The sequence below is a fragment of the Botryllus schlosseri genome, chromosome 15 (genome assembly GCF_051294905.1).
Source record: "Botryllus schlosseri isolate E-star chromosome 15, Bs_hap1, whole genome shotgun sequence".
Taxonomy (NCBI): domain Eukaryota; kingdom Metazoa; phylum Chordata; class Ascidiacea; order Stolidobranchia; family Styelidae; genus Botryllus; species Botryllus schlosseri.
The window spans coordinates 14,555,877-14,579,114 of NC_137250.1; the positions used below are offsets into that span (position 1 = coordinate 14,555,877).

At 40.9% G+C, this 23,238-nt stretch overlaps 1 protein-coding gene and 2 long non-coding RNA genes across 5 annotated transcripts; 1 reads left to right on the top strand and 2 right to left on the bottom strand.

Moving 5' to 3' along the window:
• Positions 1-1,614: 1,614 nt before the first annotated feature.
• Positions 1,615-2,897, top strand: LOC145457366 (uncharacterized). Its single transcript, XR_013920858.1, has 2 exons — positions 1,615-1,999; positions 2,140-2,897. It is a non-coding gene; the product is annotated as an uncharacterized LOC145457366 (long non-coding RNA).
• Positions 2,898-3,677: 780 nt separating this feature from the next.
• On the bottom strand, positions 3,678-5,461 carry LOC145457365 (uncharacterized). Its single transcript, XR_013920857.1, has 3 exons — positions 4,816-5,461; positions 4,551-4,753; positions 3,678-4,263 (listed from the first exon to the last, which is right to left on the bottom strand). It is a non-coding gene; the product is annotated as an uncharacterized LOC145457365 (long non-coding RNA).
• Positions 5,462-16,250: 10,789 nt separating this feature from the next.
• On the bottom strand, positions 16,251-22,841 carry LOC145457769 (uncharacterized). 3 transcript variants are annotated; one of them, XM_080336048.1, is made up of 7 exons: positions 22,594-22,841; positions 20,486-20,582; positions 20,311-20,422; positions 18,323-18,505; positions 18,148-18,246; positions 17,946-18,087; positions 16,251-16,574 (listed from the first exon to the last, which is right to left on the bottom strand). In XM_080336048.1, exons 1-7 carry the CDS (start codon positions 22,721-22,723, stop codon positions 16,438-16,440), a joined length of 900 nt encoding a protein of 299 aa, XP_080192174.1. In that variant the 5' UTR covers positions 22,724-22,841; the 3' UTR covers positions 16,251-16,437. The 3 variants fall into 3 exon arrangements, with proteins under 3 accessions (XP_080192174.1, XP_080192176.1, XP_080192175.1); XM_080336050.1 differs by lacking the exon at positions 22,594-22,841 and adding an exon at positions 22,220-22,545; XM_080336049.1 differs by lacking the exon at positions 18,148-18,246.
• Positions 22,842-23,238: the final 397 nt, after the last annotated feature.

Sequence of the window (23,238 nt, forward strand, 5' to 3'; positions counted from 1 at the left end):
TAAACCATATCCGGGGCATCTCTGATCCTGGCATCTTGTATGATGCAATTGGTATCTCTGCCAAAAACTGCTCTCCAGAAGACACCATCTCCTTTATCGCAAGAACGAGAAGCACACGTACGCTATTTACCCCTTGAACTGTGAGAAAATGCAGCTCAACTGTCTATGGAATGACGTCACTGTAGGGAGGTGGAGCGAACACTTCAAGACGCTACCGGCCTTAAAAGTCGGGACCACATGTACTTCCTGAACTCGGTAGAAATCCACCCAAAACGCTGGGAAGGAACTGACATTGTTGTAGACATACGGTACATCAATGCCACCAGTAGGTCATTTGTGTGAGACCATACGGACCCAACAACACTTGTATCCCTTACCGTCGTTCTCAGTGCCAGGGCCAGAGCACCCTAAATTTACACAGACGCCGTTCAGGATCTTGGCTTGTCAATGGAAGATACTGACGTCGACGCGATGCAGCAACGCAATAACTACAGATTGTCATGGAGTACTTACAGTTACGCTGCTTGCTGTTATTCTCGTTTACGTCAATTTCGATATACCAAAACAGTCCTCTTAATTGTATTGCTTATGCCTGCCCATTTTCAAGCCAACTCTGTGTGTTTAAGTGAGTCGTCAGTTTAAGACTACCTCCACAGTAGCAGTGTATAGCTTGAGTCAAAACTGCATCCGTTTATGGCAAGTTGGCAACATCAATCAGGAATACTTAATCTGTGACCAATACCTACATTCTATTTGTTTCATTCTCGGTACAAAGGAAATACATTCTCAAGTTGTGAATTTGTCGAATTTATTGGCCAGTTATTGATTTCGTCAGCACTCTTAGAATTTTGTAAAATCAAGCGAGAGTATGCAAGATTGAGAAAGTATTGTTGTGGAAATATTTTTATATCAGAATTAGGTAGTTCTTCTATTCAGAATCTTAGGGTATCGTCGGGTCCAAAACGAATAAATGGCATAAGTTTTGAGTATGCAATGCACAAGCTGCCCTGCACTTGTCAAAGTACTTGTGATGCTGGGCAAGTACTATAGTATCACCAACTCATTTCAAAATGAAGACTTTCTTCTAAACGCTCAAGACTATTAATGATCTTGATTTGGTAGAATAGGGACACTTGATATCTATCAATACACACATCACAAAAGTGCCGCAAACATGTCCTAAAACTACTTTCAAAAATATAACACTCCGGCAAGTATGCAATATTACATAGTACTCTGAAAAGGTGGAAATACTATCTTCTTTACTTTCATTCAGTGTGCATGCCTCCTCTTTACATCGCCTAGGCCAAAATGGGTGTCTGATTCCATAGACTACTCCAATGCCCGTATTATGAAAAATTTGATAGCACGAGAATTACGTAGTACTCGTATTAAAACGCGATTTAGGACTGACGGAGTTTGGCATTACAAAAATAATCTTAGTCGGCGCCTATCAAATACTCGTTTCAGCTTTACAACCGGGGAATCGCGTCAGAAAGGTGAGTAATACCTGCGGTACCGGTTCGGCACCCTAGCTTATGGTTACTCGAGCGGCTCATTTTTCTAGTTCTGGACAACAATGGTCGGTCACACCTGGCTCACCTATAAAACAGAAGAGAAGAATGTCATTTTCCGATTATTCCAGTCAGAGTCATACACGCAATCTTATCGAATATGGATTCTGAGAAGAGGGGAGAAAAGAGAGCGAACTATTCAGAATATGAAAAGGAATTATTGGTCAATTTGGTGGCCAGGACACCGATTTTGTTGGATAAATCGACCGCTCGATCCATATGCAATGTCAAGGAGTCAGCTTGGAAACAAATTCAAATGGACGTCAATATTGATAGAAATACAAGAAATGTCAGTGATTGGACGAAGCTCCGAGCTCTATACAAAAACCTTAAGGCAAAGGCGGCCAAACAAATGACGGATATCAATAAAGAAAATTTCTAGACTGGAGGTGGGCCGGAGAAACAAGCTTCTCACAAGACACCAGGTATAGTAGCCTATTCTTGTAACTAGCCTATTTAGCTATGTGTTGTATTGCTATTTGTATGGATATGTCCCTAGCTGAAAACTACAAGAGATATTTTTTCCATACTAATACATAATTTTAAAATATAATTATGTTTTTAGATGATACTGCAACTGTATCTGTACCAAGAGATTCTGCACACGGCCATAAACCACTACTAGCTTCGAAGTCAAGAGTAGGCCCACATGTTCGTTCTGCGAAGAGAAAACTCCATATCGATGAAGAGTCGGAATCAAGAAATGAGCTTTACAAATTGCAAACCACCAAACTGCAGAAACAGATAGAGCTGCTCAACAAACAGCTGCGTTTGGTAGATATTCAACTGGAGCAGTGTTGCAACAAAAAATAGACGTTGATGAAATTGATAGTGTGCTAGTTCTTGATGGGTTTGAGCATGTGCTAGTTCTCATATACCAGTTCTTCACATTTTGTTTTTCCCACCGATGTTCTTTTCCAATCTAATATCTGATTCGTTATCATGCGTAATGGATATAGATTCAACAACAAAAATTGGTTATGTACTACAGAGAAAAGAGAGGATTGTCACAAACCATGTTACTGCTCCACATGAGCTAGATACATATCTGTAATGATGCCTGATTATCACGGTATCCTTTTGTACATATGTTTGTATTCTTCAAACTTTTGCCTACCAATTGCCTCATGTATTTTTGTACCCGCTTCATGTGTTACCGCTAACTGCCTCAATTCCAATTCATGCTGTGCTTGCGCTATATGTGTTTGTGTATATTGTGTTGATGTTGTGCTTGCTGTTGTATGTTCAAATTGTTCAATTCTTCATGTTGCCTATGACTGGCGCTTGCCCCATGACACTGAATAAATGCCTGCTTCAAGATGTATATTGTATATATCTCTGTTTTTCGGATCACGACGCGATTCTCTTTACTATAAGTGCCATTGCGCATGACTCGAGACTCAGGCGGCCAAGACCGACATATCATTGTAGTTTCGAAGAATAGTAGAGTACACCCTATTAGGATTTCGTCTATTGGTACTGGTACTTGAAGATGCGACCAGAAACTACTAAAAATGAGGGAATTAGTATAATATGAATTCGAGCCATTCGATATCACCAAACAGTCATAAAAAGTGGGTTTAACAAGACTTTAACTGGAAACTGAGCAGTCAACACAATGACTTGGACTCGAGTCTTATGACCGTGACTCGAACTCGACCCTCTGCTCAATGACCTGGACTCGGTGGTGAATTGAAAATGACTCGACTTGACTCGAGTCAAAACTATAAAATTGAGATTGACTTGTGACTTGGTTACAACCCTGCCATTCTGAAAGTAGTTTTGTCATGAGTTTGCATCAATTTTCTGACTAACATTGCTATAAGTTCTCCATGAACTAGTGCCTGTATCAAGATGACTGAATTTATCTTTTCGAGATTTTACCCATTTGTAGTATCACAAGTCATTTTGCATTGGTCGCAAAGCCACAATGCAATTTGCGAAGTAGCAACCACCATTTTGCTGCTGTAAGTATGCAATCTCTCTGCTAAATCCACTTTATGAAAGAACCTGAACACTTTTCGAAGGACATTTTTTTATCTATCTCTAGCATGAATGTCTTGATATTACCATTCTCAGGCGACCATTGATTTCACATCAATATTTGTCCAAGGAAAAGAATTGTATTGAAAATAGTATGAATTGCAACAGCATCAGGTCACATTTAGTTCTGCACAGATGTAAAGTGCAATCTTATCAGTTGCTGACGGATCGCAGAAGCTTGTGCGTAATCTGTACGTTGGCCTTGTGGCAAAAAATCACTATCGTCCACCTCATCATCCTTTAATTCATCAAATGATGCCTCAATCATGACACGTTGCCTGAGGAAGTTGTACGTGCAGACAAAAGCTGGAATTACATGTAGAGTTGTGCTGACTTTCAATCACAGGCCTGTTCTTAGGCAGGAAAATACTCTCTTCAAAACACCAAATGCACGTTCAATTGTCAATCTGGTCTTTTTGAGACTTTTGTTATATGACAGTTCAGTCTGACGCAAGGGATTACGTAATGGTGCCATCAGATAACTAGTCAACAGGTATCCTTGGTCCCCCAGCAGCAATCCATTTGAGGTCGACTGATTTTCCAGATATCCATACAATGCAGAATTATGGAATATCCTTGAATCATGTGCAGAGCCGTACCATTTAGCATAAATGTTCGTGAATATAAGTCGAGCATCACATACAGCCTGAAACATGAATGCATGTATTGGTATTGTGAATTACTATTGCATGCAAAACTTGCACTTCATAATGGCATAGTGGACAAGGTATTTATTACTAGAAATCAGTTCATTGAATAATAGTTTCAAGAAATCCTCCGCACCTGCACCAAATTGTACGAAGTAACATATCTATATTGTCATATATTGCAACATGAGAATACTTGATATATTTATTGATAGGTATTGTTATGGAGGCTTGATGCAGGTGTTGCCTATATCGCTATAGCTTATAAATCAGTTATGATATTCACCTGGCAGTTTATGGAGAGTTTCGGTTTCTGAACCGTTCTGCATTCTCACCACCTGGACTCTGAATACGAACATGAGTGCAATCAATTGCACCTATCAAATCTGGAAATGATGCGATTGCAAAAAATTCCTCTTTCACACTCCGTAGGTTGGAATGAGGCCATCGTACGAAAGTCCAGAGATTAGCAACTATGACTTTTGAAACCTGTAAATGAAAATAACTGAATTTGCAAAAGGGCAAGCAATCGAACACCATCACTTCCTTACCTCCTTGATTACATTTGATACTGCCGGCTGCGAATTGCCTTCCAAATCACCAGAAATCAATTGAAAAGAACGCTGCTCGTGAAGCGTAAGAATATCAACATTTTATGCAGTACTGGTAGAGCAACGCCTTTACTAGAATGTCTGAAGTCATTCTGAACGATCGCAATGAAGTCATGAAGGCCTTGTTTTGTGAAGCGATAGCGTGCTCTAAATTGGTCGTCAGAGGTATTTTCCATAGGGTTTTGCAAATCTGCCAGTCGACGTCTCGGTACTCTTTCATGAACTAAATCACGATAATACTTTTCCCCAGTCCACCTCATGAACTCTAAAAAGTCCATCTTTTCATCAGCAGTCGCGCAGTACAGCTACCACGATCCCAACAAATGAGAGATTATTCCCCGTTTTTGGCGACTTACATTTAACACGTAAACAAGTCTTACCGAGCGAAGAAATTTCTTCCATGATACCATCATGGATCCACTGGTTTCATTCTCGAATTATGCTCGGCATCACAAGAGTCGTCGATGCGTGACCATAAATAATTCCCGTCTTACGAAATAGTTGTTGTGATGCGAAACCGAGTATAATTCGGCGAATTATCGTTAATACGAGTTTTACATTGGTTTCGAAATACGGGCACAAGTCGCTTCAACATCTCCCTGTCTTTTCATTGTATCGCATTTTGTGGTGTATTGAACCGATAAAATTGCTAATAAACCAATGATGATGATGATGATCGTATGTTTGCACCACAACATAAATGCTTTAAAGTTCAAAGGTCTCTTTGCTTTTCGATAAGCTTTTTCTAAGTTCCTGTCACCCATTCGTTCACCATCTTTCTTCTCTTGCTTGCTTCCATACGTCCTCGTCAGTGATGCCGATTTTCGAGCCTCATCGGCTTTAGTTAGCCATCTGGGCTTGATTACATGACGCTGCTCATGTAGTTAGGTAAGCAGTGGGGAGTCAAGATAAGCCTCCGACCCACTTGCGTCAAGTGGGATTCGAACTCAATTACAACGCTTCCCCAATCTTTCAGGTAATTTTGCAGTTACCAACCTCTACGTCATAAACTTTCATTCTACTCATGGCTGAACTGAATATTTCCCAATTCTCTGCCATCATCACCATACATTGTTGATATTGGATGGTCGTTGTCTAAATCATTTTGACTTCTTCTGACCAGATTCGGATTATTTTTGAAGAACTCGCAAATCGTAAAAGTAGCTTAACCAAATCCATCTGAAATCAAATTTAACACGGTATGGTAATGTTACAATATTACTAATCTCCGATGTTGACTGATCACTGTCTCCGTGTCGATAAGTATACACTTGAAGCATAATAATGCTGCAGCCATACGGTGAATAGTTAGTAGGTCCAGATGAAGGTACTAAACCTTGGAATTACTTGTTTGACATAGGCTATCTTAAACTGCTCTATACTCCATCATGTTAATTGAATACTATACATTGTCATCTATCTGCACGAAAAAAATCAATCCTGTAACACAAACACATAATGTGACAGCAAAGACCAGCGCAGTAGCAGAAAGTGCGACATACAAATGTATTACTGTCGCAGAGAAGATGATACCAGAAACGCGCTTGGCCCCAGACGGTGGTTGCTATGCTGAAAAGTCACGTGACTTTCGAGCCCAATAATTGAACGCAGAGAGCAGACATGGCGTCACATGTATGACAATGCAGTTTTCAAATCCTCATTGTCTTCCTACTCGCCAGCGAGAATAACGTTTAAAAATTCGACTGATTATGGCCATCCGCATTGCGATTGCTAAGCAGCGTTCCGGCACTCCCGTTAAATGTAGGCCCGGAGCCCAACGTTATGTTACAGGCAACGAATTTGATAAGTGAGATGTAAAGTTGGTCAAATTATATCAGTTAACAAATTTCCCAGCCTTTGAGTATTCCGGTTTGTTGGAACTATAATTGAACTGCGGGTGACTGTCCGTGCCAGTAAACTATTGAGGTATCCTCAAGCGTGCTATGCACGATTCGCGTGGAAATGCGTTTGGTTTCCTTGTATCCTCTGTATTCATCTGTGGCGATTGTGCTTCGACTCTTCGATGCGATAGTTAATTACAGCGACAATGCGGTACTGGGCAGAGTTTATTGTCGAACAAATCTTATGAAATAGCAGAAGCGCAGACCGAAGTTTCTACAAGATCGCATCGGTCTAGTTATTGGTAGAAGAGGTAATCACTAAAAATTCTTAACCTCACACGGAAGCGGAGAACACACTTGACAAATAGAAAATTTTCGGCTTTTCCGAATTAGATTAGAATTAGAATTAGAGTAACGCAGTTTTTTCTAAATTAGATTAGAACTAGAAGTAGAGCTACACAAGTTTTTCCTAATTAGATTAGAATTAGAAATAGAGCTACACAGTTTTTTTTTTCAAATTAGATTAGAATTAGAATTTCTGAATTCGCAAAAACTTGGAAATTGAATGAAATTGAAAATGGGAAATAAATAGAGAGAAAAATCAGCTCATATCATTTCACAGTGTACTCCCATAACGGTGAGAATGGTTATAGTGTGTACGTTTATGTGCACCAAGCTTGGCTCATTTTGTACTATGCCAGGGGTCGCCCCAATCGCGGCCGGCGATCTGATTTGTGATTTTGGAAGAACGCGAAATAAAGCATTTTGAAATGCTAAAATTGATTTCAGTTTCCAATTATTGTTGTTGTTTCAAATTAAGCTATTCGCCGGTGCCCAGCAACACTATTCCTCACTAGCTGAGACGGCTTCGGCGATGGCAACAGCATTCCATTGATGGAGAATCAGCTGATATCGATAACCAATAACCATTTTGCCTTGACGTGCAATGGTCCAGACATTGCCAAGACCGAGATGCATAGAAAACGTCACAGGACGGTCCCTACAAGATCAATCTTTAGGATTAGATAGTCTTTTAGCTATGTAGTAACATATCTGGCTAGCCACAATGTCGAGTCATTAGTCGCTGGAAAGCGTTGTCGGCAATGTTCCCTCTAAGCTGCGCACGTGCGCAAATGCGCAGTGCTGAAGCGGTCTCTGCGCACAGAAAATCTAAGTTGCGCACAAAAAATCCGAAGTGATGTTTTTTTATAAGTCGTTGCGCACTGTTGTCCAATGGACCACGCAGGCGCGCAAACTCGTGAAAAATTAGAGGGAACATTGCCAGGGGCAAATAGTGTTATCGCTGAAGTCTTACACCGAGGTACAAGTGCGGCCCGCAAAGGTAAATATTGCGCTCCGTGAAGAAATGAGACTTTGCAATCACGAGCGCCTAACGAAAAATCTTTTCTTTTAGTATGGTCTCGTACGCGTGAGCGATACTGATATAATTTCAATAGCGCATTATTTTCTTGGAATGGCGAAATAACATGGTTTAACAAAGTTATAAATAACTATGGGCTAGCTCGAAGTTAATCTGCGAGAAACTAGCGCATAGTCTTCTCCGCGTGTCATGAACATTGCGTAAGATTTCCTCAGGACCGTAACTGTCGCACCCCAAACCCTCAATTAGAGGGCCGAGATCGAAGGGAGCCCAAAATTATTTCGTGAATTAACATAAATCATGGTGTATTTTTTGGGAAATTTTCAAAATACTTTTCGCGCCGCGCGCGAATTAATTTTGTCAAATATCTTGATTATTGGGTACCCTTTCCACAACAAAAAATACGCGTGATTAAGAAAAATGGGCATATGATTTTGAAATTGTCAGGGAGGAATCTGGCTAAATTTTTTTCGGGAAAATCTGGCTTTGCATTGTATCGGAAGATACACTGGGTTCACAAGGTTTTTAGATTTTTATGGTATAGAACTGTTAAGTAGAAATTAGTTCTTTACAGTTGTATGTTTCTGTGGCGGATTTCAAGCTAGGTGTATGTTTAAATGCCTTCCGTAGATATTACACCCCCTGATAAAGTGAGGCTCACGAGACGATTGCGTTGGGTCTGCGACAGCCTCTCGACCAAATTGCTACTAAGCAGGAAAACATCAAGCCGAGTTCAGCACAAAGCCGCTAGTGAAATTGTTTAACTTTTTAAGCCAACATATGAGCTAACGTGAAAAACATACCGTACCAAATTCATCGATTCAACTCAAGTCCATAGCAAGCGGACTTGGTGATGTATTTTTCGTGAGCGGCTACCCGACCGGTCAAAAACAGGTCAAACTTGACTGTACTTTACCAAAGTTTAGTGCGGTCCGCATTCGCCATAGTTCGGCCATATCTGAATATGTTGGCCATTAATTGCTCAGTCAACAAATGGTTGCGCATTAAAAAGCACATTTTTAGTCACAGGCAACTTTTTCATAGGGGGGAATTTTAGCTCAAATATCGGCCAAGAGGGGCACGAGACGAAAAAGGTTGGGAAACACTGCTTTAGTACGTTTGAGCGATTTCAATGTCTTTTGACATAGCCGATAGGAGGTCACGAAATAGCATCATGTAACGAAGTCATTATACCAACGGGTGCGCCCGAAGATGTTTAATTAATATTTAGAGCAGGGGTTCTCAACTTCCCTTGTATAACGGGCCGCATTTTAACAGCAAAAGACGCTGCGGGCCGCAGAACAATATTACCATGTATTTGTGGGCTAATATTAAATTTAGGCTACTGTAGCCTATTTACCAGCCGCATACGGTTATTTAGTACATTTTTATGCATTGTAAAGTAATAATGGACAGCGTTCGTAAGTTTGCAGCTGCTGCTTGTTGTGAGAATACATAATGTATAGGCCAATCTTCTAGCGGCGCAAGTAAATCTTTTCATGGAGGGTTCATTGCATTCGTTGCCAAGTCGGTATATGCAACTTCAAACCCTACCACCAGAGAACCGAACTCTCTGTTTCAATGCGTGAGCGAGCAAGTATAAATTACGGTAACTTTTGCGTTACACAGGCCATTATCACATTGCGCTATGAGTGATATGAGAAGTGGCGTTCCGGGCCATTTCTGAGCAAACCAATCACCCCTTATCATTTCCTTCCATGCCTGGAGCAGAAGCCGGCTTTGCCAAGTTGATATTTTTCGCTGGTCCCCTCCCCACGTTTGCCCAGCCAGCATTTCCTCTGCATATATTATGCCAAGTCGGTGGATTCGTCCGAGGCTGGGTTAAAGTAGTATACGTGGCAACGTGTTTCAGAACATGCGATAAAAGATCGACTGGCATTAATGTTACTCGTCTGGTCACGATTGAATCGGACGACTGTATCTTACAAATTTGTCAGGTGATGTTGCCCTTGCCGCTAAGTTCCGGAAACAGCAAATATTCGCACATAATGTTTAGGTTTTATTGAAATCACACCTTCTATAGCAGATTTGAGTTTAGCCATATTCTAAGCCATTTTGAACGATGCGCTGTAACGTAGTCGGCAATCTCAACAACCGTTCGCATTGCGTCAAACACTCTTTAAAAGTGTAGGCCTACTACATAGCGGGATTCTCTTGAATCCGATTCCAGCCTAATGCCGATTCAAAACAATAACAATCTGAAGTCGAGCATATCTCAAGAAACGCCCCATTAAAGCAGTGGTTCTCAATTTCTTTTAGACACGCCCACCTTTTTGATAGGGAAAAAATTCGAACCCCCTAACGTCATATAACAAAATGCAACCAGAATGCTAGGAATACAAACGGCTAGTTTGATGGCATGGAAGGTTATGGCTGTTGATGGGAGAATTCTCAAATATGAAACCAGACTATACACAGTGAAATAACTATGAATTGGAGATAAATTGCGCGCAGCGCGAACATTTTTTCAGTCGACCTCATTTTCGCGCCCCCTTCAGATGCTTTCAAGCCCCAAGGGGGCGCGCGCCCCAGTTTGAGAACCACTGCATTCAAGAATGAGTAATCAAAAGAAACAGAGACGGTACGATAAAAGTGCTAAGAACCTAAATTAATTTGTAACAATACTGTGTCAGTAGTACTTGCGTTATAATGAAAGATGTCGCGGGCCGCAAAATAATCGTCTGTGGGCCGCGGGTTGAGAACCCCTGATTTAGAGGACCTACCTTTTCTAACACACCTCACTCGATCAGCTTTACCGGTAAATCTGATTATGTGAGCAGAGAGATGATAAAAATGGATAGCAATAGATATATGCAATTCCCGATCATATTGACCGATTCAATCATGAATCATATAAAATTTTCGCGCTTCGCGCGTTCAGGCGACACAACCACCCAAACGGCCCCCGATGTAGATGATAATATTTGCAAAAAGCGCAGAGCCCGATAGGGGGGTCTGGGGGGCTAAGCCCCCCAGAAGTTCGATTTATCACCTTATGTGGGGGGCTGGTTGTGCACTATTGTCCAAGGGCCTGCGCAGTGAGTTAACGTGTTTGCGCAGACTCGTGAAAAATTAGAGGGAACAGTGGTTGTCGGTATCGTGCGCAACTCATAGTTCAAAATAAAATGACGTTTATGATCATGACATTTCTTGTTGTATCTGTAGTACAACTTTTATAAAATATTGCTTCTTTTGTGGTAACCATGAGCATCGCTCACGTTAGTCAGCACGGCGTTGCACTAACGTAAAGTTTTAAAAACTAGAATTGTTGCTCGCAGACAACAAGATACTATGCTAGCATGCTATTATTCGTCACAATAACTACTAAGACTAGTACGGTTTGAGTAAGGCGATGGCGGCTTGGATCTGGATTTCCCTGCGAGAGATAAATATTCTTGTTAATCCGCTGCAAAATGTCTCGGACAAAGAGGAATTTCAGGAAAACAATGAATTAGATTAGAATTAAAATTAGAACATGTCAACATAATGCAAATTAGATTAAAATTAGAATTAGAGCATAGAAACATTTCACAAATTAGATTAAAATTAGATTACCGGCATGCCGCTCTAATTTAGAGAAATATCTAGTTGTCCAAGTCTGGTGGAGAACGTTATTCTTCAAGCTTGCACTAGGATTGCAAAAAAAAAACAGTTGGGAACAAAGCTGCGGAAGAATTCCCGTGTCAAAAGATATTATTCGCAGACCTATTTGTGACATGTCCGCAGATATAGAGGATACTGTAATTTGTTCTTCGAAGCTGAGCATATCCTACTTGAGTGCTCCGAAAAGGTAGAAATACTTCGTCAAAGACCACCTCCGTACGACTGTAGGTGCTGCTAAGTATCCTGCTAGTTTTCAGGTGCCGTAAGCCAAAAATAGTTGAGAGCCAGTGTGCTAGCGCAGTCAACAAAAGTGTGTATATTCAATGCCGAACCAGGCGAAGAAAGTGCAGGAGAGAAGTGAACGCAACCGTTCTGACACTACAGTGAGGCGGCACCTTTGATGTACAAAAACTGATCGCTCTCGAATTCAAAAGATCGATTGTTCTCCTTTCCATCTGTCGGCCGGGCAGATTGGTGTCAGCGTTATTAACCAATCAAATTGCGCATGATTATCACGCGGCTTCACCGTGACCAGGGATATCTAGATATCCCTGCACCGTGACGTCTCTTCTGCCCAGCTTTGCCAGATTCGTTAGCACTTGAGCGTGGAGTGATTGTGATGTCATAAGTCATCGGATATTGTTTACCGTGGCACACTTGAAGTTTGAATTATCGTCCGTACCGGCGAATTGTATTTCCGAGATTATAGCGATGGAAGGGAATATGAAGGAAGTTCTTCGTTGGGATAAGTTGAGCAAGAGATAGTTTGGGTTATTATTGAAATTTTTTGCATGCCTGATTAGATGTGTATTGGTAGTCAAATGATATGTTTCGAATAGCAGATCAGTCATATTACACTGTAATTGCTTGTTTGCGTTAAGCTTGTGAAATACTAGAAATAGGACTTGATATAAATGCTGACTTTGACTTTTCCGTGGCCTGAAATGTCAGGTTGGTGACAGTTAACAGCGTGATACTTGTCAAGTGCTCTGAACGTAATACGTACTACCGGTCCGTTGATATTTTAATGCTAAACCGCGGACGTGTGTCGTCACCCCTCGCTGAATCTTAACGTGTCATAGCTATGGCTTTGACATCATTTGTTAGTGCATTCATTAATGTTGGCTATGTATATTAACGAAACATGGGATATGCTGAAACCATCTATTCATTGTCTCTGTATGCAATATCTGTGACTGAATTTGCAATCGTCGATGTTCGTTACAAAGGTTGGCATTTCAACTGGTCGGCCAAATACTATATCTTGTAAAAATTTCTGATGAACATTTTTGATACTCCTTTCATATGAATATGAATAAACTATTCAATTGTATACTCCTTTCAGTTAATTAACGAGTTATTTTGTTGCTATAGTTAGCCTTTATTTTACTACTGCAGACCGAAGCCATGAAATGATTGCGATATGCCCAACTATTCGTGGGTGATGGTGAATTGAAAAGAATGCAGCGTTGGCGAAGGCAACAGTTCATAAAATATCGTGCTCTGAACATTGGTTCAACCTGCAGCGACAATGTCCATGATCTGCCGGCTATCAGTACTAATGATATCTGGCTGACAGTACATCGCACGAATATGAGACCAGTGGAATTACCCAGATATCAGAGATCAGGCCAAGCCTATACTTGGGATATATCATTCACGATTGGGTTCTGAATGAAGCTAGCGTGCCACACGGTGAGCTGGGTGCTGATGGTAGCTTCGCGTTGCCTTGATCCTATTCTTCCCGCCAGAGATGAGCATGGATTAGGATTAGGTTTTGAAAAAACAGGATTTGTGAAATTTTGTCGGATTTGGATTAGACATTTTTTTCAGAACGGATTAGGATTTGGATTGGATTTGCCTATTTTCTGGGAGATTGAAATGTCGTGTGGCGAATGGCGACAAACTTTATTCAAATCAGTTATTAATGTACTTATGGTCAGGGTTGTAACCGAGTCACAAGTCAATCTCAGTTGTATAGTTTTGACTCGAGTCAAGTCGAGTCATTTTCGATTCACCACCGAGTCAAGTCCGAGACCAAGTCACCGAGCAGAGGGTCGAGTCCGAGTCATGGTATTATGACTCGAGTCGAGTCCAAGTCATTGTGTTGACTGCCCAGTTTCCAGTTAAAGGCTTGTTAAATCCACTTTTTATGACTCTGTTTGGTGATATCGAATGGGTCGCATTTATTATATACTAATATTCGTCATTTTTAGCAGTTTCTGGACGCATTTTCAAGTACCAGTATCAATAAACGAAATCCCAATAGTGTGATTACTCTACTATTCCTCGAAATTACAATGAAACGTCGGTCTTGGCCTTCTGAGTCTCGAGTCATGTGACTTGGTTCGAGTCATGCGCAATGACTCGAGTCCAAGTCGTGTCAATACACAAATTGACTCGAGTCTAGTCGAGTCATTCCCGTATTTTGAGAAAATGACTCGAGTCAAGTCGAGTCATCTGAAAAACGTGACTCGAGTCGGACTCGAGTCAAGTCATGACTCGAGTCATTACAACCCTGCTTATGGTTACTAAGTTATCTTAAATCAAGTGAATCGTTGGTTGTGAAAGAAAATTTTCGAATCCCTCCATTGTGTAAATTAGTATTTTTTCTGAATTTCCAGTTGGAATCGGATTAGGATAGGACATGGACTTGAATAAAAAAAAGTTATGGATTAGGATTTGGATTTGAAGTTTCGGATTTGGATTGGATTAGGACATAGAAATTTCAAATCCGTTCATCTCTGCTTCCCGCCAAGGCACAGACTTGTTTGATAAACCAGATCTTGTCTGTATTTCAATTGAAGTGCAGGAATAGTTGTATCAAACTTTTCCCGGAAAGAAGATCTCTCTGTATCTCGACTGAAATCAATGTGTCGTTTTATGCATGCATGTGACTGTCTGTTTGTATTTGACCGGTATTTTGAATGCATGCTCGTGCTGGATTTTATTATAACTAACACGACAATGAAAACATATTGTCAAATTGTGATATCTTGCAACATAGGGTTAATATATCTGCCAGAAAGCAACAATGATTCAGGAAGCGATAGGGTTACTAGTGGTTGTAAGCTTTGGTAGCGAGAGGGTTAATGAGTCTGCAGCTGAAGTGCGAAAATTGTTTCTGTTGAAGCATCATTTTGACATCGAATGCGCATAATACGCTGGACGAATGGACGATCGCTTCCCATTTTGTTGACCGGGAGTGTGCCGCGAACTATTTTTCATTTTCATAGTGTGCCGCGAGGTCAAAAAGGTTGAGAACCACTGTAACAGGGATAATACCATATTTTGTCCTCTTGTGTATTTGTCCTAATATTTGAACAAAACCGAAGTGTCCTCGGAGCAAGACCAGTACCGAAACAGCACTTCGTCAGACCACCCATAAACTTTGGTCTTGGGCCCCTATAGCAGGGCTTAGGAGCCGGAGCCGCAGAGCAGAGATGAGCGGATTTGAAATTTCGATGTCCTAATCCAATCCAAATCCGAACCTTCAAATCCAAATCCTAATCCATAACTTTTTCATATTCAAGTCCATGTCCAATCCTAATCCGATTCCAACTGGAAATTCAGAAAAAATACTAATTTATGCAATGGAGGGATTCGAAAATTTTCTTTCACAACCAACGATTCACTTGATTCAAGATAACTGTAAGTACATTAATAACTGATCTGAATAAAGTTTGTCGCCATTCGCCACACGACATTTCAATCTCCCAGAAAATAGGTAAATCCAATCCAAATCCTAATCCGTTCTGAAAAAAATGTCTAATCCAAATCCAATCCAAATCCGACAAAATTTCACAAATCCTGTTTTTTCAAAACCTAATCCTAATCCATGCTCATCTCTGCCGCAGAGCCGTGTATTTTCAACGGAGCCGGATCTGGAGCCGAAGCTCTAAATAAAATTCTGATGGAGCCGGAGCTGGAGTTGGTTGTTTGAAGAGTAGGTCCGGCTCCGTTGTATTCTATAAGATGCTATGCTAATACTTTGGGATGAATTCGCAAAATTTTACGATAATCGTTCAAAAAATTAAGAATTATTTCCTCGTTGGCGCTACCTTATTTAAACTGAATATCTTCAAATTACTCATATAACGCGCTAAATCTGGGTATACGAGATATGCCGTGCATTACTATATTCTGGGACGTGGCTATTCGTCATGAGCACAACTAGGGTTGCATTCAAAACAAAAATCAATTAAAAAGAAACATGTTTAAAACAAAATCCTAATTTAAAGCATGTTTTTTATTTTTATTTTTTGAAGCCATGACGTCACGAATATTCAATTGTGACGTCATAGTGGAGTGACATTGACAATTGAAAATATATGTTACATTGCCTGAAACTTCATATCTTGGTGCGTCGTGGCGCGGTAATCAGCAGACTGACTAACTAACTAACTAACTAACATTCCAAGTTCACGAAAGCTTGTTTGAAATCATTACTCATACTCTGGGTTTCGCGTGTCCTTGGAACATTCCACGCATCCCAGTGTAAGAGCCACATAAATGAGTTAATTGATTCCTTTATGTGTTCATCATTCTTTAATAGAGCTACGCTCAGTGTCGCAAAATAGGAAATATGAATCATAAATAAGATTCAATAACCAAAAAGCTCCTTATATGATAACAGCAATAACAGCAAACAGAATATATAATGTCAAAGATAACAGCTTATCCACCAAGCGGATCATCATCGCAATGAAGAGAAAGCTAGTGAAAACCGGTGTCACCAATTTGTCTTTGGAGTCTGTCGAAATTTATCCTCAATTCCTCGCATACTGTAACTTCTTTTTCGATACGTTTCGTAAATCTGAGTTTTTGAGCAGCGAGACGTTTTCGAGCTGACTCTGAAAACCAGCAGAAGAATATAGCAGATTCTCGCCAAGATTATGCCTGGCAAAGGATCAATACCACGCCAATTCATTATTCATAATTATTTCATTCATGCTCTTTTATACAAATTACACGCCAGGAAATGCGAAATCAAGAATTTCGATAACAAAGTGGAAAATGACCAAACTATATTCTAGTTTCAGTATATTACGCATCAATTTGGGCAAGAGGAATATTCGCACCCGGTATTGTTGTCGTTGCCGGTATATGGGCAAGAGGAACATTCGCACCCGGTATTGTTGTCGTTGCCGGTATATGGCATTGGCAAGACCGAGTTATTTTATCTTGACCCAACAAAGTCGAAGGTCGGCCTAACCCTTTGACACGCGAATGTGGTACGAGGGTCATTCATTGCGTGATTGGCTTTTAGGTCAAACTTCGTTGCATATGATCAGAAATCAAAACAAGTAAGTGTCGGACAAATGCTGTTTGCACATGCAATTTGAGGCGACTTGCGAGACCGGGAGCAAGTCAACCAGACCCTGAGATCATAATCATTCTAAAATATGTGAATCAGAGCGACCTTGCGGGATTCGACAGGACACCCAAGACGGGATAAATTATACTCCATAATGCGGTAATTACATAACGTGGTGTGAGGTGGCCCATGAGAAATATCTGTATTGCGTTGAGTCACCGATGTGCTTAAGATTCGGCATGAGTAAGATGACTCTTCCTGGGTCCATGAATCTGCATTCAGGGACATTGACGGTTTGATTTATAAAACGGGTCTCGCCACTATTAGAACAGTGGTTCTTAACCTCACAGCCCGCGAGGCACTTACGCGAATCTGCAAGCCTTCGCGGAACCCCAAATTTTCGCTGAGTCATAAAAGCAAAAATCTACCGCTAACTAGACATTTACCAGATTACTGGTAAGCAAAATGAATTGTGCATAAATAATGAATATTTATTGAGAAACGTGTGACTTCTACTGTTCCCATTCAGATAACAGTTCAGAAATGCGAGGCTTCACCGTGGAAAGCGTCATCGAATGTTCGGTCTAACCACAACAGCGAGATACTCAATTGCTTGATTACAAATGCGCATATAAATATTAGTGATCTATTTTGCATTTCAGAAAATCGGGGTTTAGATTCCGAACCCCAACCTGTCCTGAGTACGCCAATGCACACGACGTACCACCATCAACAACAGTCGCGATTCGACTTGATCGGGCCTGATTACCAACAATAACCAATGATGTTTTCACTTCACAATATAAAATAACGTGTCTATACAATGACTGGTCAAGTAATTTCGCATCACTGGTGCTGTTCCTAATATTCGACACAGATCTAAGCGAAATTCGGTAGGTAAAGATACCTTCATCGACCCTCTTCTTGGAAATGAGATTCTGTTCGGCATCGACCAACCTCAATTTATCACTCAAGATCTCGAGAAGTCTCTTTTTATCATTTTCCATATCCGAGCAATCGTTACGTAGATCCACAAAGGCGGTCGGAGACTGGCAGTAGAAAATAGTTTTCAAGTCTACAAATTAGGTTGGTATCCACGGCGTACACACCGAATCATTAATACATTGCAGATCTGCTATCTTATTTTTTATATCTCGCAATTCCGCCCTTTTACGAGTAATATTTGCCGATTCCTCCATTGATTCCCGCTATAATTCAATATTTGGTTATAAATGGAGCGATGGGTTATGAAAAATACTAATCGGTTTGTGTACTATTGCTTACTTGCATTCTCTTTTCTCTGATGATCTCCATTCTGTCTACTCCGGCGCTATTCTCACATGAAATACTATTTCGCTGACTAACCGCGTCACGAACCAAATCTTCGAGATTTTGCTTTGCCTTTATCAATTGTAATATTTCTGATTTCATGACATCAATTTGTGACTTGCTCTGGATGCCCTCATCCTAAAACAATATATGTCATTTGTGATAGGGAACACTGAGCAAATTATCTTTTTCATTGAAATATTCATCAAATTGCAATATGTTATTTCAGAAGTGCTCATTTCCGTTCGTCAATATTTCGTCCGTTTGTCCTTCAGTTAGTTGTCCTTCTGATGATAGAGAGTTTTAAGAATAACATCTGTTTCCTGATTTACTTGTATTTTGTATTTCGGTAGGTCACATTAAAAAACCAAGGGTTGCCAACCTTTTTGCTATTTACGGCTGCATTCTGATTACTTATGTAGCCTATACGGGCGCATTCCAGAACATAGCCGCAATGAAATAATTGGACACCAAATACCCATGTTAAACTGTCTATGTGTATTTCCGGTGAACTACGGACTAATGTCGGCTAGCTATACGCACGGAAATCGCGAGAGGTCATGTTCTGAAGTGTTGGTGTGATTTGTTATGGTCGCGCAATGCGCGAAACTTTTTCAGATTCACGAATGAATTTCGTCATTATTATTCATAGGTTCACATATTGCTATCTAATATTTATCCTTTCTAAGCATATGTGATCAGATTCCCTGGTAGAGTTGACGGAGGCAGTGTTTTCGAAAATTTAAGGCAGGTCATAAATGGTGATGTATCTTTGAGGGGGCCAATTGTTATTGGACACTTTGTTGCATGCTGCTATTTCCTGATCTCCCATCAGGATTGCCGGTATAGTGGAAATATATTGGGATCGCCCAAAAGTACCAGAAATAAATTTATTCCGTGAGAAGCACACAATTCCAAGTTGGTATTTCCATATGGGGCGCATCATTTCCTCTGCTGTTCGCATCTGAACTGTGGGGTTCAGATTCCAAAGGACGCGACTATATTAAAATCGAAAAGTCAACTAATGCATTGAATCGCGCATAGCAAATAAAATTTCAAGAGTAGTGGGAATATCTCAAATATTCGGGAGTCAATTCCTAATTTCAATTTGCCTGTCGACGGCCGCCAACACATACTAATTAGGTAATTAAATTACGTGTCACGGCCGCATAACTTTCCTTCCAGACCGCAGGTTGCCCACCCCTGTACTAAACGGGAAGAATGAAATGCGGGTGTTGAAAAGGGGTAATACATCTGGGTCAGGCCGGCGACACTCATACAGTTGCCAGTCATAAATGATGATGTGGCCAGCGGCTATACCGTCTGCTGCAATCCCCCACTACTTATTCACCTGGTCAAATTATAGTGACTAGGTTGTTCTTTAGTTGTTTTCTCTTTTCATTGGGTTCTTTGATTCTGATGTTCACGTACAGCGAATGTTATTATGTCTGACGTGCAGTCAGAGTTCAAAGAACTTGTTGAAAACTTTGATCGAGCACAGACGTCTCATTGACTTCAATAGCTATTAAAGTATACATAACGTTAATAAATTCATTGACTATTCTATTTGGTCTCTAAGCTTTAACCAAAAAGTTTATGCGATTTATTTCTTGTATAGGCTTATGTGCGTTTATTGTATCGATTCAGGAATACGGCCCGCCAAGTGCTTCATTTTTCCCATATTAGGGACGTCGACCGGAGAATTTGCCCGCCCCTGCAAATCTGCAATAGACCATAAATTGTTTATTTGCAAGTAGCGTTGCCTGCAGAAAACGGTATGCATCTGATCAAGGAAGACATATGTCGCTCGCTCAATTTAAAATCCCCTATGCACTTTGGGTTGCTATATCTACGGGGAGTAAAAAAGTGTTCAGCCCGTCCACATTGTCACGTAATTCATGCAGCTGCGGTAGTAATTACTCTAATAAGGTCCACACTCTTGCCTTAAGAATTGAAATCTTTTGCTCCCATAGTATCCTTTCCGATGATAGAGTATGGTACCTTTTCTTGCTCTCTGTTATGCTTCTGCGTATTGCCAGCAACGTTTGGTGGAGGCTAAGAACAATAGCAGCTTCATTGGGCTATATTGCAATATTTGAATGTTTCGTTGTTACATACTTTTCCAGTTCTACTTTCTGAGATCTTTGCTGTGACACGACTTCGCCGGCAAACAAAGTCAGACTTGGCAAGTTGTCGCCGTCGCGAGTTATAGAATCTACGTGAGATAAGTCAGAAAATACATTCATTGTCAGATGAGTGCGCCAAATGTAAGTTTCAACCTAAGCCTTAATGTCTTGCTATCTGTTAATCTGTATATGCAAGTGTGTTTTGAAATCGTTCTCATAGATTAAATGTATGACTGAAGAACCATTTATACAAGGGGTGGGCAATCTGGGGTTGATCGGAGTTTGCCAACCTCTTATTTAGTCTACCAGCAACCGGATTCTGCATAACGAATTAATACCAGCCATGCCGATATTAGAAATCTGAAAATCGTAGGGTAATATTAATAGGTGGTAGTGCGGAGCATGGACCGGAGCCGGATTGGATATCCGGCCGGATTTTTTAAATTTTGGCCGGACCGGATCGGAGCCGGATCAGTATTTTTTCAGTTACGGTCGGAGCCGGATCACTACTTTTTAGATATGGCCAGAATCTTTATGGATAAGCATGACTTTTATAACTAAATAACTACCAATCAACCACATGCAAGTAACCGCCAAGCCAGTGCGAAAATAAACGAGGCATATTTATAAATTCACGGAACCCCCGTACCGTGTAGGGCCGGATTTCTGACCGGACTTTTACATTTTTGGCCGGAGCCGGATTGGAGCCGGATCAGTACTTTTACCTGATACGGCCGGAGCCGGACCAGAGAATTGAACAACCAGATCGGAGCCGGACCATAAAATTTGTCGATCGGCTCCGCACTATTAGGTGGTCTGTTGAATGTACCGCTCCAATATGGGCGAATTCTACGAAGCAACCAATGGCGAGGTCAATATAAGGCGAGTTGCATCGAATGTAATTGAAACCGTAAAAAGTGGTAGGAGCCATGTCAGCGACATTGCATTCCAGACCAGTTGATTCAGAACACGCACTGCGCCCCAGAAAGTGTGGGTTTTTAATATTTGACGTCATTTCACACCTTCCACGGCATCGTAATCTGGATGAACGCGTTGAAGTTAAAAATAACCTAACCGAAGCCGAATATAGCGGCGGGGATAGCGTAGCGGTGACGATAAGCGCCCACCAATCGGGTGGCCCCGGTCGGGAGGTTTATCTGGGCTCCTCTTCCCCCGCCAACAAAAAATCCCAGGCAATAAACAGACGAAAGAAAGCACTCACAAGGAATGGAAATAACGAGAAAGGGCCGCGGCGACAAAAAGATCATAGAAGATAATGCGGAGGCCAGCGATCGCCAAGTTTATGTATCAGTTCCAGTGCGGTCATTGCCCCGTGTATTTACCTTGGAATCAATAGCGCGTCTACGTCATCTAAATATCATATGATCATCGCTCTATCAAATATGCAGGACCTGACGTGTGGAACAGTATCCCGCCGGCCGTCCGACAGTCGACGAGCATGTCCAGATTTTCCACATTCAAGTCGACGAAATACAAGCAATTACTACTAACTAAAACTAGTCCATCCTCAAGATGACCTGACCATGACCTGACCTATCGATCTCGCCTTCCATCACATGCCACCGAGTATTCTTCGCTTGCTTTTTTCTATACTATCGTCTTTTACTTTTCATTCCGTGTGCATGTGCATGCCTCCTCTTTACAAGTCCAAGGTGGGTGTCTGATTTTAAAGACTAGGCCTACTCCAAGTCCCTTCGACACTTACTTATCTTTTCTTTGTATCGCATTTTTGTGGCGTATTGGACTGATAAAATTGCTAGTAAACCAACAATTAGATCAACATCGATAAGAACTGCAGCATCGGGCACTCTCGGCCGAGGTGGATGTCAGTCTACAAGACCGCAACTGCGCGTCGTTCGGCATCCTGCTATCCGTTCATTACATCGCGTTGCGTCTGATCGCATTGTACATTGAGTGTTCATCTTGTTCAGACGAAAATATAATTTGACAATTAGTGATTATTATTCGCGGAATTCATAATACTACCGAAATATCAAGCATAGATGCGAGCGGAAGAAAAGTCAAGAAGTTAAAAGTGTTTCACTTTCACTTAACTGAAAGTAGAATAAACAAACTTGCCTTGTCCAACGCTGTCACAAAGATTGTCGAACTCAGTCACAGCCAAGTTAGCCTCATTCGCAAAACTGACATGCGAAATGTTACATGCCGATTCGACGTCTCCCGGAGTCGAGGTCTCAGGAACATCCATTTATATTATCCAAATTCCGAGGCAAACGAACTTGTATGGAATGAAACACACGAGAGCCCGATGACCTATTCTAGAATACCAATCTATCTCCGATTGCATAGAAGAGTCGAAGACATATATAATAGGCTTACCATATTTCGGAAATGAAAAAAGAGGACACTTTTTCAAAAATTTCAGTCAAGCATAACTGGAGAAGAATTCTCAAAAACAGGTAAATTTCACCCGCTTCATGATCGGTTGACTAAAAAAAAAAAAAAAAAAAAAAAAGGTCATCACTTCCACTCAGAGCTCAAAAACACGTTTTTCACTCCACATTACCAGGTGGATGACTAAAAAAAAAAAAAAAGGTCATCACTTCCACTCAGAGCTCAAAAACACGTTTTTCACTCCACATTACCAGGTCCATGACTAAAAAAAAAAAAAAAAAAAAAAAAAAAAAGGTCTCCCTCCGAAATACCCGCCGGAGCTTCACTTCTGCGCTAATTTGCGGCATATCACTCGCAATTTCCTCTAAA